We start from the raw sequence: 16,695 nt of genomic DNA on the forward strand, positions 1-16,695 counted from the left end.
CTCCTCTATCATATAACCCTATATATCACAGAGCTCAGCTTCTCTCCTCTATCATATAACCCTATATATCACAGAGCTCAGCTTCTCTCCTCTATCATATAACCCTATATATCACAGAGCTCAGCTTCTCTCCTCTATCATATAACCCTATATATCACAGAGCTCAGCTTCTCTCCTCTATCATATAACCCTATATATCACAGAGCTCAGCTTCTCTCCTCTATCCTATAACCCTATATATCACAGAGCTCAGCTTCTCTCCTCTATCATATAACCCTATATATCACAGAGCTCAGCTTCTCTCCTCTATCCTATAACCCTATATATCACAGAGCTCAGCTTCTCTCCTCTATCATATAACCCTATATATCACAGAGCTCAGCTTCTCTCCTCTATCCTATAACCCTATATATCACAGAGCTCAGCTTCTCTCCTCTATCATATAACCCTATATATCACAGAGCTCAGCTTCTCTCCTCTATCATATAACCCTATATATCACAGAGCTCAGCTTCTCTCCTCTATCCTATAACCCTATATATCACAGAGCTCAGCTTCTCTCCTCTATCATATAACCCTATATATCACAGAGCTCAGCTTCTCTCCTCTATCCTATAACCCTATATATCACAGAGCTCAGCTTCTCTCCTCTATCATATAACCCTATATATCACAGAGCTCAGCTTCTCTCCTCTATCCTATAACCCTATATATCACACAGCTCAGCTTCTCTCCTCTATCCTATAACCCTATATATCACAGAGCTCAGCTTCTCTCCTATCTATCTATCTATCTATCTATCTATCTATCTATCTATCATTAATATACAATAGTATTAGCACTTTGTGTCTTCTCATGTCCTGCAGGTTATAATCTTAGATTGTGACATTGGTTTACAGTATGGATGAACCTTTGACTATACATTAGGTAATTCATTCTCAGCAATTGTCTCCTCTGCTTTTGTTTCCTGTTTTAACGTCTATTACAAGCCGGAGAGATATGAGAACAGCTACAGGGAACTCAAACTTCCCAGCTCTTGACATGAAAGCTTTGGTTCTGTATACAGCCCTTCTGTCAATAGGGAGAAATGGAGGAGCCGCTGCTGTGTTTGCAGTGTTGTCCTTTGTTACCCAAATCTTTCTGACTTGTAAAATCCACTTCCCTCACATAGAAATTAAGATTCTCCAAAGATTATCCTTTAAGTCGCCTATAGACATGACAATGTAGCTCTGTTTACCCAAAACAGCACCCCTTTTGTTTATGGCTATTTCCGGTATTGCCTCTTGATCCATTTGCGTTACTTGTGATTAGGTCAGGTTCACGTCTCCTTCGGAGCCTCTGCCGCAGAATCTGCCAAAAATCGGTGGAAAGAAAAGTTCTGCACTTTATTTCATTGCCGGTTTCAGTATAAAAACGTCAGAAACCTGACAGACTCCTTTATAGTCTATGGGGTCTGCAGGTAACCGTTGTTAGCGGACGGGCTGTCCGTTGTTCTGGTCCTTTAGGTCCTACAATATTTGTAACATGACATATTAGGGGCCTCTATCATCACCTGTCTGTGTAACTCTTCAGGACCCTCCTCAGTCAATGAAAAGCATCACGTTCATCGGTCTCATGGCCTCTTTACATCTCAGTCCCATTCAAGTGAATGTGCTGAGCCACGATACAGGAGGCAGGAGCTGCTCTGCAATGTACCGCACTGTGCTTTGTAAGTAGTGACAAGATCACAGCGCTCACCTGTGCACTGCAGTCTCTTCCAACAGCTGATCAGTGGGAGACCCGAGCGTCCTCCCCTGCTGATCTTCAGTTAAAGGGATTCTACCATTAAACTACCTTTTTTTCTAATGAACACGTCGGAATAGCCTTAAGAAAGGCTATTCGTCTCCTACCTTTAGACGTGGTCTCCGCTGCGCCGTTCCGTAGAAATACTGGTTTTAACCGGTATGCAAATGAGCTCTCCGCAGCAATAAGGGCGGGCCCCAGCGCTGAAACACAGATGAGTGCATCCCCATTGCTGCCCAGAGCTCTTTCCTGCGCCGCCTCCTTCTTCTGCAGCAACTCCACCTCTTCTGGCTTCTCTTGCTCTTGTAGTTCGCAACAGGAGCATAGAGAGGCCACCCCAAAATGGCCGCTGGCCGGCTCCTGTATTGAACTGCAAGAGCGGCTACCCCAAAATGGCTGCCGGCCGCCTCCTGTATTGAACTGCAAGAGCGGCTACCCCAAAATGGCCGCCGACCGGCTCCTGTATTGAACTGCAAGAGTGGCTGCCCCAAAATGGCCGCTGGCCGGCTCCTGTATTGAACTGCAAGAGCGGCTACCCAAAAATGGACGGCGGCCATTTTTGGGTAGCTGCTCTTGCAGTTCAATACAAGAGCCGGCCGGCGGCCATTTTGGGGGGGGCCTTTCTATGCTCCTGTTTCGAACTACAAGAGCAAGAGAAGCCAGAAGAGGCGGAGTTGCTGCAGAAGAAGGAGGCGGCGCAGGAAAGAGCTCTGGGCAGCAATGGGGATGCGCTCATCGGCCTTTCAGCGCTGGGGCCCGCCCTCATTGCTGCGGAGAGCTCATTTGCATACCGGTTAAAACCGGTATTTCTACGGAACGGCGCGGCGGAGACCATGTCTAAAGGTAGGAGACGAATAGCCTTTCTTAAGGCTATTCCGACGTGGTAATTAGAAAAAAAAAGTAATTTAATGGTAGAATCCCTTTAACCTAAGGATAGGTCATCGATTATTAAGACTAGAAACCCCCCTTTAAACTTGCTCATAAACAACACTTATCCATTATCGGAAGGATTGGACATAAGTGTGTTATCACTGGGGCTGACCGCAGGGACCTTCAAAAATCTGAGGTCCTGGAGTCTTATGCAAAGAGGGGTATAAGATCATAAATCTGCAGGAGACGCAACATTTCTGTCTTGTCTGGAGGCCCCAAGTCATTGCTGGAATGATGAACCTTGGATTTAGCCATAGATGTCCTTTACAACATAACGGGGCCCCTTCCTTATGTCACAGCTGAGAGCCACTTATTACAAGCCGCTCTGGTTTTGGAGGACTCCGACCCTCCTTGTATTACGTGATCAGTCGTTCATTCTAGTGTTTGGCCAGCATGTAAGGATAAGTTTCCCATACAGCAACATCTCTAGGGGAAGTATATGGCTGGCTACAACGCCCCAGGGAGATCACAGATTGTTGGGGGTCTGTGGATCGGAACCTGCACCAACTCTGAGGGCCCGGTCACACAAACTACTTTTCTATCCGTGTGCTATCTGTAAATATATCTCACAGGATTATACCCATTATAGTCAGTTGGGACTTTCACACATTTGTTGTATTTTATGGATGTAGAGTCAGTGAGAAAAAAAAATGTGGCATGCTTTTTTTTCCCCCTCCCCCTTCTCTCTTGTTTGTCTCTTTTTTTCGGCTGTTTATGTGTAAGGAGCCGTGAAAACCAACAAACGGTGCACTGAAGCTACCTACATTCAATGTGACCGTGAGTAACCTGATCACATTGAAGTGTAATAATATCAGTCTAACTTGGAGGCAGCAGACAAGTTGTATGGTGTCTTGGTTCCTTGGGAAGCTTTTACATGTGTGCTACCTAGTTTTCCAAGGTACCAATAGCATACAACTCATCAGCTGCCTACACACTGAATCAGTTTTATGGGGAAGGAGGAGGCAGGAGCTTCCAGCTATTCACATGTATTGCCAGGCAGCTGCTAACCCTGAAGACGGAGACTGCCTGGCAATTCAAATGAATAGTCATCTGCATCACAGGCAAATCGCACTACGGCAGTCTACTTGTGATCAAACCTCTGCTACATAGTTACATAGTAGATGAGGTTGGATAAAGAAATCAGTCCATCAAGTCCAACCTATAACCCTACAATCCCCTACAGTGTTGATCCAGGGGAAGGCAAAAAACCCCATGAGGTTCATGCCAATTGTCCTATTTCAGCATCTGATTTTTTTTTTGTAGACCAAAAACATGCGTTTCACACGGGTAATACATTTTACACCTAAGATTTCAGATCTAGAGCGTTGCGTTTGCCATCATTTTATAGTCCAGTCTTATTGTATACAGTCTAGACCAGGGGTAGGGAACCTTTTGGTTCTCCAGCTGTTGCAAAACTACAACTCCCAGCATGCATACTTGCTCTGCTGTTCTTGTATCTCCCATGGAAGTGAATGGAGCATGCTGGGAGTTGTAGTTTCACAGCAGCTGGAGAACCAAAGGTTCCCCTACCCCTGCTCTAGACAATGCTCTGCCATACCGTGTGCCCGCACACTAAAATCTTTGCCAGCTTGTCGGTGGTTCAGATTTCAGGGGTCAATTGGTGTTAAGGATAATAGATCCAGGGCACTGCCTGCGTCACACCCCGCCCAGGAACATGGCATGGGCATACAAAATTGGGAATTTTTTTTATGCCCAAAAGTCTATTAAAAATTGTTGTATTTATAATTTTCACAGAGATCAAGATCTATTTGCATAAAACCAGAAAATGCTTTTAAAGAGATATAAAGATGAGCCTAGCGTTACCTGGTTCCACTGTTATAATGAGTATAGCGCCTAATGATGTTGGTGAAGGGTTAATCCGGGGTGTAGGTGACTTCATTGCTCCTGTGATTTGTACCATGGGAACCCGGCAGCTTATTTTTGTCACCGGAGAGGATGAACGTAAGAAAAGATCAGATAGAACTCCGCCTATGGAGACGCCGCATGTGATATTAGATGGAGCTGATATAGAATACAGGGCGTGACCAAGGGATATAGCCAAATATAAAGGGATCGGTCTGCACCGCCAAAGCAAGCGCCAGGGCTAGTCACTAACCCTATGTTATAACATGAACCCTGCAATATCACTTTGATTGTTGGTGGTCTGACCCCCCCTATTGAAGTGGCCGCAGCCCTGAATTGGCATCTTCACCGCTACCTTGCTCTGTAGGGAACTGCAGTTGACCCCTTGCCCGCAGGTCTGCAACCCCTGGGACAGGTCCTAAAGGTCAGACCCCGCTGATAAAGGGGTAAAGTGATGCCTAGGCTAATAATACGCCATCACTTTATAAGGTGGGGTACCCCTCTATAGAGACTATTGAGGAAATCGGTGGTGGCCAAGATCAGACTTGTTCCTTATGACCTATATGTTGCCTATGTAACCCCTTAGGGGATCACTCCCCCCTGTCTATAGGATGAGACGGCTTCTTATTTCTGTCGATCCTTTCCTATGCATTGTTGGCTGTAACTTGAAGCCTCCTCCGCTCCTCGCGTCTGCTTCTGTTTTCTCCCTCTGTGATATGATATGGATGTTGGCGGAGTCCCCTGGGGCGGCGGCGGCTGCGCTGCAGGTTGCACTGACCTGATGTGACACCAGCTCTATTGCAGATGGTTGGGAGCAGCTGTGTGTGCGGCAGCAGGATGGCGGTGAGGTCACTGGTCATGGTGAACATGTTTAGGTTACGTCTTCACGGCAACTGTGGCAATCTGACCTTTTTTTTTGGATGGGGGGGGGGTGCTGCTTGGAACAATCTGAATAGTGATGTGACCATTCCATTAGCGACTATTCAGGTTCCATATTGTGCATGTTAAAGGGGCTGTTCGGGATCTGACGGTCATTGATGCTGATGGCTTTTCTGCAGGATTGGTCATCACTATCTGATCGCTTTGTCCCAGTCATCTGTTTTGGCCACCAAACACTATACGCTACATATATGGCCTGCTTGTATTCAAGTGAATTGGAGCGGGGCTGCAGTACCAAGTGGCACCACTACGCTGTACGGCCCTGGACGCTGTATACTGTGTACAGAGCTCCGTACAGTGTAGTAGTGGTGCCTGGAATTGCAGCCCTCCTCCCATTCACTTGAATAGTGTCAGGACTGCCTTTAGCTGTATACGTAGTATACAGCTTCCAGCAGCCGACACAGCTGGTCTGACCGGAGTCCAAGCGTCGGGCTCTGACTGATCTGATACTGATGACCTGTCCTATGGTTAGCTCCTCAATATCAATAACCTTCAGGTCCTGGATAATCTCTCTAAACTATAAAATGATTATTGGTGAGGTTACAACTATATATACTGCTTATATACACAGTCCAGTCCTATTAATATGACCAGCGCCTACTTTTGACGTCAGCGTTAAATAACTAATGGCAGAAGTCACGTGTCCTCAGCCATCTGGGTGCACTCATCATTGTGGAAGGCATGATGGATCTACACAAGTATGCATCTATCCTTGCGGACCACGTTCACCCCTACATGAGAATTGTTTTCCCTCAGGATGATGGTATCTACCAGCAGGACAATGCAACATGTCATAAAGCTCGCAGTGTACGTGCGTGGTCCAAGGAGCACCAGGATGAGTTTACCGTACTCCCTTGGCCAGCAAATTCCCTGGACTTGAGCCCAATCGAGAATCTATGGGACCACCTCGATTGGGTTGTTCATGCCATGGATGCTCAACCACGTCACCTAGCGCAGCTGACCACGGCACTGGAGTCGGCATGGCTCAACATCCCAGTGACCATCATCACAACCTCCCCTCTCTTCCTGCATGTCTCGCAGCGGTCCGCTCTGCAAGTTTAGGTCAAATTTTTGCAGAAATATAGTAAAGTCTGAAGGGTTCACAAACTTTCAGAGCCTGTATGGATAGGGCAGCAGCAGGGGATGTGATTTATGGTAACTGCAGGGAATGGCGGCTTATGGGACTAAGTCTCGAGGAAAAGGAGAAGTTGCTTTGCACTGTATATATGGAGATAGGCTCGCCTCTGTAATGTCGCTGACAATCCGTCATTGTGTCCCCGTCATCCTCTGACAATGGGAGTGATCGTCCTGATGACCTGCAGTACGGAGGAAAAGCGAAGCGTTCGCGCTAGGGCGAGAATTGTAAACGCTGATCGTTCATTTGTATGTCCATAATCACAAAAATGGGATAAAATACAATGAAAAGTAATATTTTTATGTATTTTCATTATGGTTTTTAATCTTTTGCTCACATTCATATAAACACTTCGGCTAGGATTACATGGCGTCAGGTGAGATTGGCGCACAGTTACTCCAATGTGGCCTGTTAAGAAGACCGGCAGCTCTATAACCCAGGGCTGTGGAGTCGGAGTCAGGAGGGAGGGGGGAGTTACCGACTCCGGCTTCAAGGTTTTGTATTATGATATTATTGGTTAGATGTCGAGTTTGTTACAGATTTACAGTCATAGGAATCCATGACTGACCATTTATGAAGAAGTCGGAGTCGGCCTGTGGAAAAAATAGAGGAGTCGGAGTGGGTGCTTTGGTCTACTGACGCCACAGCTCTGCTTCCACCCAGGAATATGCTGTCTTAAAGGGATTCTACCATTAAACTTACATTTTTTGTAGATCACACGTAGGAATAGCCTTAAAGACTATTTTTCTCGCTTAGATGTCTACTCCGCACCGCCAGTCGGTAGAAATCCCGGTTTTCTTTGTTATGCAAATTAGTTCTCTCGCAGCACTGGGGGCGTCCCCAATGCTGCGAGAGAAATCTCCAGCGATGCCTTCATCTTCTTCTGGAACGGCCTCTTCACGTATCTTCCTCCATCTTGGGTTTCAATCTTCTAGGCCTCGGGCAGAGCTTACACAGTAAGTAAGTGGCCATTTTCTTGTGGCCGGTGGGCATGCTCAGACGGCTCTGTCTGAGGCCTAGAAGTTTGAATCCAGCTCCGGAAGAAGACGCGTGAAGAGGACGTTCCTGAAGAAGATGGAGGCGGCGCTGGAGATTTCTCTCGCAGCATTGGGGACGCCCTCGATGCTGCGAGAGAACTTTTTTGCATAATGAAGAAAACTGAGATTTCTACCGAACGGCGGCGTGGAGAAGACCTCTAAAGCTAGGAGAAGAATAGCCTATCTTAAGGCTATTCCTACACGTGATCTACAAAAAATTTGATTTTTAAAGGTAGAATCCCTTTATGATTTTGCATTCTCCATTCATGTCTAAAGCAAATTCCACAATTCTGCTGTCCTCCGACCACTAGATGGCGTCAGACAGGTAGAGATCAGCCACTAGGTCACATGTCTGACAGCGGAATGAAAACAACCGTTGTCTGTTTCCAAGGGAAACCAGCAGAATTTTCCAATTGGCTTTGGATGGGAATAGAACACAAACAAAATTTGCAACAAATTTGCAAATCAGAATTTTGTAAGTGTATTGTAAGGGTTCTGCAGGAGGCATGCTGGGTAATCGCACTTCTCTCTTTCTCTTTGCAGATTGTGTCCAGGAAGAACCCTGAAGATGTGCAGGAGGTAAAAATCTCCACCTGACTGTTTTCTGTTTCTGCTCAGATTAAAGAAAATTCAGGTTTGAGTGCAGTTCTTAAACTTCTCCTTCCCACCACGATATCCTCACAGTGATCTCGGGAGCTGAGCTCTAGGCTGCTGTATGCAGAGTCCTTGCATTGACTTATAACTGGGTACGTCAGGTTACTGTATGGGGCCTGCGGATTTAAGAATACAAATAGCGCTGCATGCTGAACACATTTTTTCACTTAAATAGGACGCCATCTGCAACACAGCCTCTAGGACAGATGGGAACAGAGTCCGAGCCGTCCCTGTGCTATAATCATTGCTGCATTTGTTTTGTTTTAAGAGTTTGCTTCTCTGCCAGGACCCCCCATCAGCTGAAAGCTATCGAGTAACCAGGCAGTAAGGGTTTAATTTCTTTGCAGCGCCACCACTGGGGAAATAAAGTATTGCACAGTGTCTGCTCACATCAGTGGGTTGTCTGTGTAACCTCTTTGACCCTCTTTATAACTATTGTCAGAACAGACTACACCCCTCCCCAGAATTCGCTAATAATGTTAGTACGGTATTAGCATGCAGTATTATTACCCAGCTCCTGATGTCAGGGGACAGAGAACTCCCCGAATCCCATTTTCCTTCCACATAATCCTTTTCCTTTTCATGTGTTAATGCTGTCAGCTTTATAAAGGAGTTTACATGGTAGTGATGGTGCAAAGATGTAATTCACTGCAACATTACTGCTATGTACACAGTGTGCATGGATAGAGGAGAGAAGCTGAGCTGTGTGATATATAGGGTTATAGGATAGAGGAGAGAAGCTGAGCTGTGTGATATATAGGGTTATAGGATAGAGGAGAGAAGCTGAGCTGTGTGATATATAGGGTTATAGGATAGAGGAGAGAAGCTGAGCTGTGTGATATATAGGGTTATAGGATAGAGGAGAGAAGCTGAGCTGTGTGATATATAGGGTTATAGGATAGAGGAGAGAAGCTGAGCTGTGTGATATATAGGGTTATAGGATAGAGGAGAGAAGCTGAGCTGTGTGATATATAGGGTTATAGGATAGAGGAGAGAAGCTGAGCTGTGTGATATATAGGGTTATAGGATAGAGGAGAGAAGCTGAGCTCTGTGATATATAGGGTTATAGGATAGAGGAGAGAAGCTGAGCTCTGTGATATATAGGGTTATATGATAGAGGAGAGAAGCTGAGCACTGTGATATATAGGGGTATAGGATAGAGGGGAGAAGCTGAGCTCTGTGATATATAGGGTTATATGATAGAGGGAGAGAAGCTGAGCTGTGTGATATATAGGGTTATATAATAGAGGAGAGAAGCTGAGCTCTGTGATATATAGTGTTATATGATAGAGGAGAGAAGCTGAGCTGTGTGATATATAGGTTATAGGATAGAGGAGAGAAGCTGAGCTGTGTGATATATAGGGTTATATGATAGAGGAGAGAAGCTGAGCTCTGTGATATATAGGGTTATATAATAGAGGAGAGATGCTGAGCTCTGTGATATATAGGTTATATGACAGAGGAGAGAAGCTGAGCTCTGATATATAGTGTTATATGATAGATGAGAGAAGCTGAGCTCTGTGATATATAGGGTTATAGGATAGAGGGGAGAAGCTGAGCTCTGTGATATATAGGGTTATATGATAGAGGAGAGAAGCTGAGCTCTGTGATATATAGGGTTATAGGATAGAGGAGAGAAGCTGAGCTGTGTGATATATAGGGTTATAGGATAGAGTGGAGAAGCTGAGCTCTGTGATATATAGGGTTATATGATAGATGAGAGAAGCTGAGCTCTGTGATATATAGGGTTATAGGATAGAGGAGAGAAGCTGAGCTGTGTGATATATAGGGTTATAGGATAGAGGGGAGAAGCTGAGCTCTGTGATATATAGGGGTATATGATAGAGGAGAGAAGCTGAGCTCTGTGATATATAGGGTTATATAATAGAGGAGAGATGCTGAGCTCTGTGATATATAGGTTATATGATAGAGGAGAGAAGCTGAGCTCTGATATATAGGATTATATGATAGAGGAGAGAAGCTGAGCTCTGATATATAGTGTTATATGATAGAGGAGAGAAGCTGAGCTGTGTGATATATAGTGTTATATGATAGAGGAGAGAAGCTGAGCTGTGTGATATATAGGGTTATATAATAGAGGAGAGAAGCTGAGCTCTGTGATATATAGGGTTATATGATAGAGGAGAGAAGCTGAGCTCTGATATATAGTGTTATATGATAGATGAGAGAAGCTGAGCTCTGTGATATATAGGGTTATATGATAGAGGAGAGAAGCTGAGCTCTGTGATATATAGGGTTATAGGATAGAGGAGAGAAGCTGAGCTGTGTGATATATAGGGTTATAGGATAGAGGGGAGAAGCTGAGCTCTGTGATATATAGGGTTATATGATAGATGAGAGAAGCTGAGCTCTGTGATATATAGGGTTATAGGATAGAGGAGAGAAGCTGAGCTGTGTGATATATAGGGTTATAGGATAGAGGGGAGAAGCTGAGCTCTGTGATATATAGGGTTATATGATAGATGAGAGAAGCTGAGCTCTGTGATATATAGGGTTATAGGATAGAGGAGAGAAGCTGAGCTGTGTGATATATAGGGTTATAGGATAGAGGGGAGAAGCTGAGCTCTGTGATATATAGGGGTATATGATAGAGGAGAGAAGCTGAGCTCTGTGATATATAGGGGTATAGGATAGAGGGGAGAAGCTGAGCTCTGTGATATATAGGGGTATATGATAGAGGAGAGAAGCTGAGCTCTGTGATATATAGGGTTATATAATAGAGGAGAGAAGCTGAGCTCTGTGATATATAGGTTATATGATAGAGGAGAGAAGCTGAGCTGTGTGATATATAGTGTTATATGATAGATGAGAGAAGCTGAGCTCTGTGATATATAGGGTTATATGATAGAGGAGAGAAGCTGAGCTGTGTGATATATAGGGTTATATGATAGAGGAGAGAAGCTGAGCTCTGTGATATATAGAGTTATAGGATAGAGGAGAGAAGCTGAGCTCTGTGATATATAGGGTTATATGATAGAGGAGAGAAGCTGAGCTCTGATATATAGGATTATATGATAGAGGAGAGAAGCTGAGCTCTGTGATATATAGGGTTATAGGATAGAGGAGAGAAGCTGAGCTGTGTGATATATAGGGTTATATGATAGAGGAGAGAAGCTGAGCTGTGTGATATATAGGGTTATATGATAGAGGAGAGAAGCTGAGCTCTGATATATAGGGCTATGGCTATGTAGGTAGCTGTTGGTCATATAGACACGTGTGCCATGGTTGGCTGTCTTACATGCCTGTAGATGGGTGTTGTTCTGACGTGAACGCCTTCTCTCTCCTTTAGATTGTGACTTGGAAACGATACAGCGACTTTAAGAAGCTGCACCGAGACCTCTGGCAGATACATAAGAATCTCTTCAGACAGACTGAGCTGTTCCCTCCTTTTGCCAAAGCTAAACTTTTTGGTAAGTGACTGTGCCAGGAATTGTTATCTGTGGACTCAGCGGCTGATATTGTGCAGTGTATAGACCAGGGGTAGGGAACGTCCGGCTCTCCAGCTGTTGCAAAACTACAACTCCCAGCATGCATACTGGCTCTGCTGTTCTGGGAACTCCCATGGAAGTGAATGGAGCATGATGGGAGTTGTAGTTTCACAGCAGCTGGAGAGCCGAAGGTTCCCTACCCCTGGTATAGATCCTCCTGACATGTCAGTGCTTGTACACTAGATGCGAGACGCACGTTACACCCTTGTGTAAAGCTTCACCGATCAGCCATGACATTAAAGGGGTCTCCTGGAATTGTGTTTTTGAGTATCTAACCTTAATCTAGGTCATCAGTATCAAATCAATGGGGGCTCGATATTGGGGGGGGGCCCCCACGATCAACTGTCGGAAGAGACCACAGCATTTGGATGAATTCCAAGCACAGCGCCGTACATTGTATAGTGGCTGAGCTTGGTATTGCAGCACAGCCCTATTTAATTGAATGAGACTGAGCGGTGAACAGGCCATGTGACTAATAAACATAATGATTAGAGATGAGCGAATACCGTACAATCGAGTAGATATTTGATCGAATTTTAAGGTATTCGACATATTTGATTCCAATCGAATACCACGCGGTAAACGCTTTAAAAATTCGTATCCCCTCCCACCTTTCCTGGCGCTTTTTTTTTGCACCATTAACTTTGTAGAGGAGGTGGGACAGGAAGTAGGAAAACGTAGGCATCGAGAAAAATAAGGAAAAAGTCATGGGCTGGCGAAATCAGGCGACCTCCGATTTATAAGAATAGTGTCAGCCATATTCGTCTCCAATTTGGAGAGATAGGGAAAGACATCGTGAGCAGGGTGAGAGAGAAAGGGTAGCTTCTGCGAGGCAGGAAAAGGGAAAAACGACAGCACTGCAGAGCTACACTGCAGGAAGAGTGTACACATACAGTGAACCTGCCAATGATGCGTCAGGGTGGCATCAAGGGACGTGGGCGAGGACATGGACGAGGAAATCCAGCTGGGGATCCAGTCCACAGTCCAGGTACTGGAGAGGGGCTGCCAGCAGTGCCACTCATCAGTAGGACAAGGGGGCGAGGATGAGGACGAGGAAATCCAGCTGGGGATCCAGGCCGCAGTAGCTCGACTCCAATTATATACTGGAGAGGGGCTGCCAGCAGTGCCACAACATCAAGCAGGGTGCAGGGTGTAGTGCTGATGAGGCCCGAGCACCAGGAACCTATACCAGGGTGGACAGCAGATATGTGGACCCGCAACCAGCATGTCCCGTCCACAGCACTGACGAGACACAGTTCCATGTATCTGTGCCAGCACACAAGTTCCTTGTCCTCCTCCAACACCACCACCTTCACTGTAAATAAATAGTTAAAAAATGTTTTAGGGCTCCCCCCAAGGGCCAAAAACGAAAACTCTGGTGCAAGGCTCTACTAACCCCAAGGGCCAAAAACTCTGCTGGTAGAGGCTGAAGTCACCTGAAGGGCCTCAATCTCTGCTGGTATCTCAGCTTCAGGGCCTGGAACTTAATTTGGAAGGGGTCACGTTAAGGGCCATAAAAGTGAATTTTGGAAGGTCTTACCACATCACACACACACACACACACACACACACACTGACAGTTCAGGGTGGGGACTGTTGGATTTCCCATTGCCTATTCCATCTGTGTTTGTCATGGGCAACGTGATTTAAAGGGGTGCTTGTTAATGTTTCTTTAGCTTTAAATTTGTGTGTTCTGTCCCTACTGTTGTGGAGTAAAGAAGGTTTCCAGGTATTTTTCCACTTTCCATAGAGGTTCTATTGAGTGTGGAAAGTGTGTAGTTGTTAGGTTGTGATGCTGGGGTAATACAGGGACTTTGGTGTGTTAGATGCCCCCAGACATGCTTCCCCTGCTGTCCCAGTTGCTTTCCAGGGTGTTGGCATCATTTCCTGGGGTGTCATTGTGGACTTGGTGACTCTCCTGAGTCGAATAGTGGTTTCCCCTGAAACGAAGCATTTTTTCCCCGTAGACTATAACGAGATTCAGTCAAATATTGAGGGGCTACTCGAAACGAATATCGAATATTTCCCTACTCTCTCATCTCTAATAATGATGCAGAAACTGTGTTCACTTGAGAACCTCTGCCAATTTGTGCAGCTGGTCTGTGGCGGTCCTAGGGATCGGTTTCTGCAATGGAGATTTGAGCATCAGAACTGGACCATGGAGCAGTGGAAGAATGCGATGTACAGGGAGGACGGAGGAGACGATGAACTGTCCCTTCACAATTTTTGCAGTTCGTCCAGGCAATAGAAGAGGTCTGTAAATGATGTCTCCTGTCCTATATTTGTCTGTATTTGCGGCACAGGCTATTGTAGGCAATGCTACACGATCTGTGATGGCGGACGACATACTGAGGCAATGCGGATGTGCATATATGTGGATTGCTGATCTGTCATGTGTATGTAGCCTTACCCTTACCCTGGGCAGGACACAGTCAGTGTTTTTTCCTACTTTACTTTCCAAACATCCCGTGAGTTACAGGCAATGTTATATTGCATTGCCCCCTATTTATTCTGACATGCTGCCGGTTTAGGGGCCCCGAACCTTGTGACAGGTTCCCTTTAAACAAGCCTCATGTTTGCTCTGGTAAGATTAGTGCAGGACTCCCTCTAGTGGTCATCTTTGGTAAGTCATCAGTTTACTTGCAACTCTTTGTATATTTGTCAATCGATGTTTGTATGAGCGTGTAAATCAGAATAAATCCAATAAAGGTGGAGAAGTCTGCACTGAAAATAAAAATCTGCTTTCCATCGCTATGTAACGTTACTAGCTATGTAAAGGACTAGCCATGTACAACGTTACAGCCTCTGAACGGTGTTGTCATTCACTGACAGACAGCAGAGATCTTGTAAATGGTGAAGGATATGAAGATTGTAGAACTTCTTATTTATACACAGATTCTATTTTATTTACCCTTTAACCTTTCGGCATCTCCTATCCCTGGGGTACCACGTGTCTACTTACCTGGGTTTGCAGTCAGATGTAGATCCGAACTGGACACCAGCAACCTCTCACACACATTGTAGAGCTATTTACATCACATTTTATTACTGAAAATCCCAACCAGACCCCCAAGTAAATTTTTTTTATCCATATTTGAGTGGCGCAGCAGCCCCATCTGTGGCATAATGGTAATAATGGGGAACTGCAGCATCACTCTTATTACTTGACTAGTAACAGTACTGCACATGATCCCTGTCCACCACAGTAACTTCAGGCTCGTGGGGTCCGGATCATATACTGATGACCACTCATGTGGGTAGGCCATCAATATGTCAAATCCATTTGGTGCTGCAGAACCCCTTTAATCCAGTCCATACTTAAAAATTAGGAATCTGAACCAAACCCATAACCAGATTCAGACCCTAAAAATTACTCCTCCAATCTGCATGCAAAGATTAATCCGATTAGACTGGGTAGCCTGCTGCCTTAAGGAACGCAGGGAGAAAACCTCTATATTCAGGTTGCAGCCATGATGGATACCTTCACAGGTGAGTGCCAGCCTGATGCCCAGTGTGGCCAGAGGAAGCCGTGCACAGCAATGTATCCGGGACAGACATCGCTCATATCCTCCTGCTTCACCCCTCTTTGCTATATAACCTCTTCACTTGGGGTCCTTGGTACACTCTGCCATAGGGGTCAATGAGTCAATTTTGGCACTTGCACTAATACCATCATGTGAATGAATGAAATGTTTTCTAGTGTAAAGGGCCCTCCATGATCAGCCGGTGCTCTGTAATCCTTGGCCTTGACGTCTTGCAGGACCCGTCGGGGCAGCTGGGATTTCTCACATACTCTTTAGAAGACGTCTGCAGGGCGACAAGTGTTTGCTTCATATGTCCCGTTCCCACACGCTCTGAGAACAAGAGGTCAGAGTGTAAATGTGAGGAGACCCCTGGGAACCCGGCCTGTTGTTTTCTGTCCTCGGCCATTGCTTTTACTGAGCATTGCTTGCAGGAAGTAAACCCAGGGCTCATCATGTGTGATCTGTCCTTATCTACACGTGCAAATCCAGCCAGTCATGGGGGGGGGTGACTACATCTGCTTGTTACAATAAAATACCCCCTATGTCTGTTTGCTTATCCAGAGGTGACATTTACTTCCTGCGAGACCCCCCTCCTGGCTCACTGTTTACCTCTTACTTCATACTCTGGGTATTTCCAGATATTTATCGGATACTGTAAAGGTGCACTAAAAGTTTAACTCCGATTGCGTGCTCTAATAGCCATATAAACAGGATAAGAGTTGGGGGTCTTTGTTAATTAACATGGGACATAATTTGCAACAGGAAATATCCTTTGCAGCAAAATCTACGCATGTTGGCCTTGGTCCGGATTTCTTAAAATCTCCTCCTACAAGAAAAAGTTAAGATTCTCTGCCCCGAAAAATCTGCAGTATTGTAACAAGCCATACACCTGTGTTGTATCACGTGGCCAGGGCGCCTTGTCTACGGTCTCCTGCTGTGGACACGGATCGGTCCCTATGGGGCCCCTTGCTATTTTCGGTCTCTTCTGTTACCTCTATTCCATACGTCCCATGTTTTCTATCAGACAGTTTCGTCTTCTCTGCTTTCCAGGGAGGTTTGATGAGTGCGTAGTGGAGGAGAGACGCCAGTGCGCCGAGGATCTGCTGCAGTTCTCCGCCAACATCCCCGCTCTTTACAACAGCTCTCAACTGGAAGACTTTTTTAAGGTAAAGGAGGATGAACGCCTTATAACATATACATGTTACAGGGAAAGGTGGTCAAGTGTTTTATTCTTCTTATCTTACCCTTCTTTCCTACATTTTTAGAATTCCCACAATTCCATGTGCTGCCGCTACAAACTAGACCTGCATCAAAGATTGAAA

At 45.4% G+C, this 16,695-nt stretch overlaps 1 protein-coding gene across 1 annotated transcript in view; it reads left to right on the forward strand.

Annotated features, from left to right (window-relative positions):
• RPS6KC1 (ribosomal protein S6 kinase C1) overlaps positions 1-16,695 on the forward strand; it is a 101,126-nt gene that overhangs the window by 936 nt on the left and 83,495 nt on the right. The window contains exons 2-4 of the mRNA XM_075267101.1: positions 8,230-8,265; positions 11,651-11,771; positions 16,424-16,539. Of these exons, the coding sequence (XP_075123202.1) occupies positions 8,230-8,265; positions 11,651-11,771; positions 16,424-16,539 (273 nt within the window). The remainder of the gene's footprint in view (positions 1-8,229; positions 8,266-11,650; positions 11,772-16,423; positions 16,540-16,695) is intronic.

This window comes from Leptodactylus fuscus, chromosome 3 (genome assembly GCF_031893055.1).
Source record: "Leptodactylus fuscus isolate aLepFus1 chromosome 3, aLepFus1.hap2, whole genome shotgun sequence".
Classification (NCBI taxonomy): Eukaryota; Metazoa; Chordata; class Amphibia; order Anura; family Leptodactylidae; genus Leptodactylus; species Leptodactylus fuscus.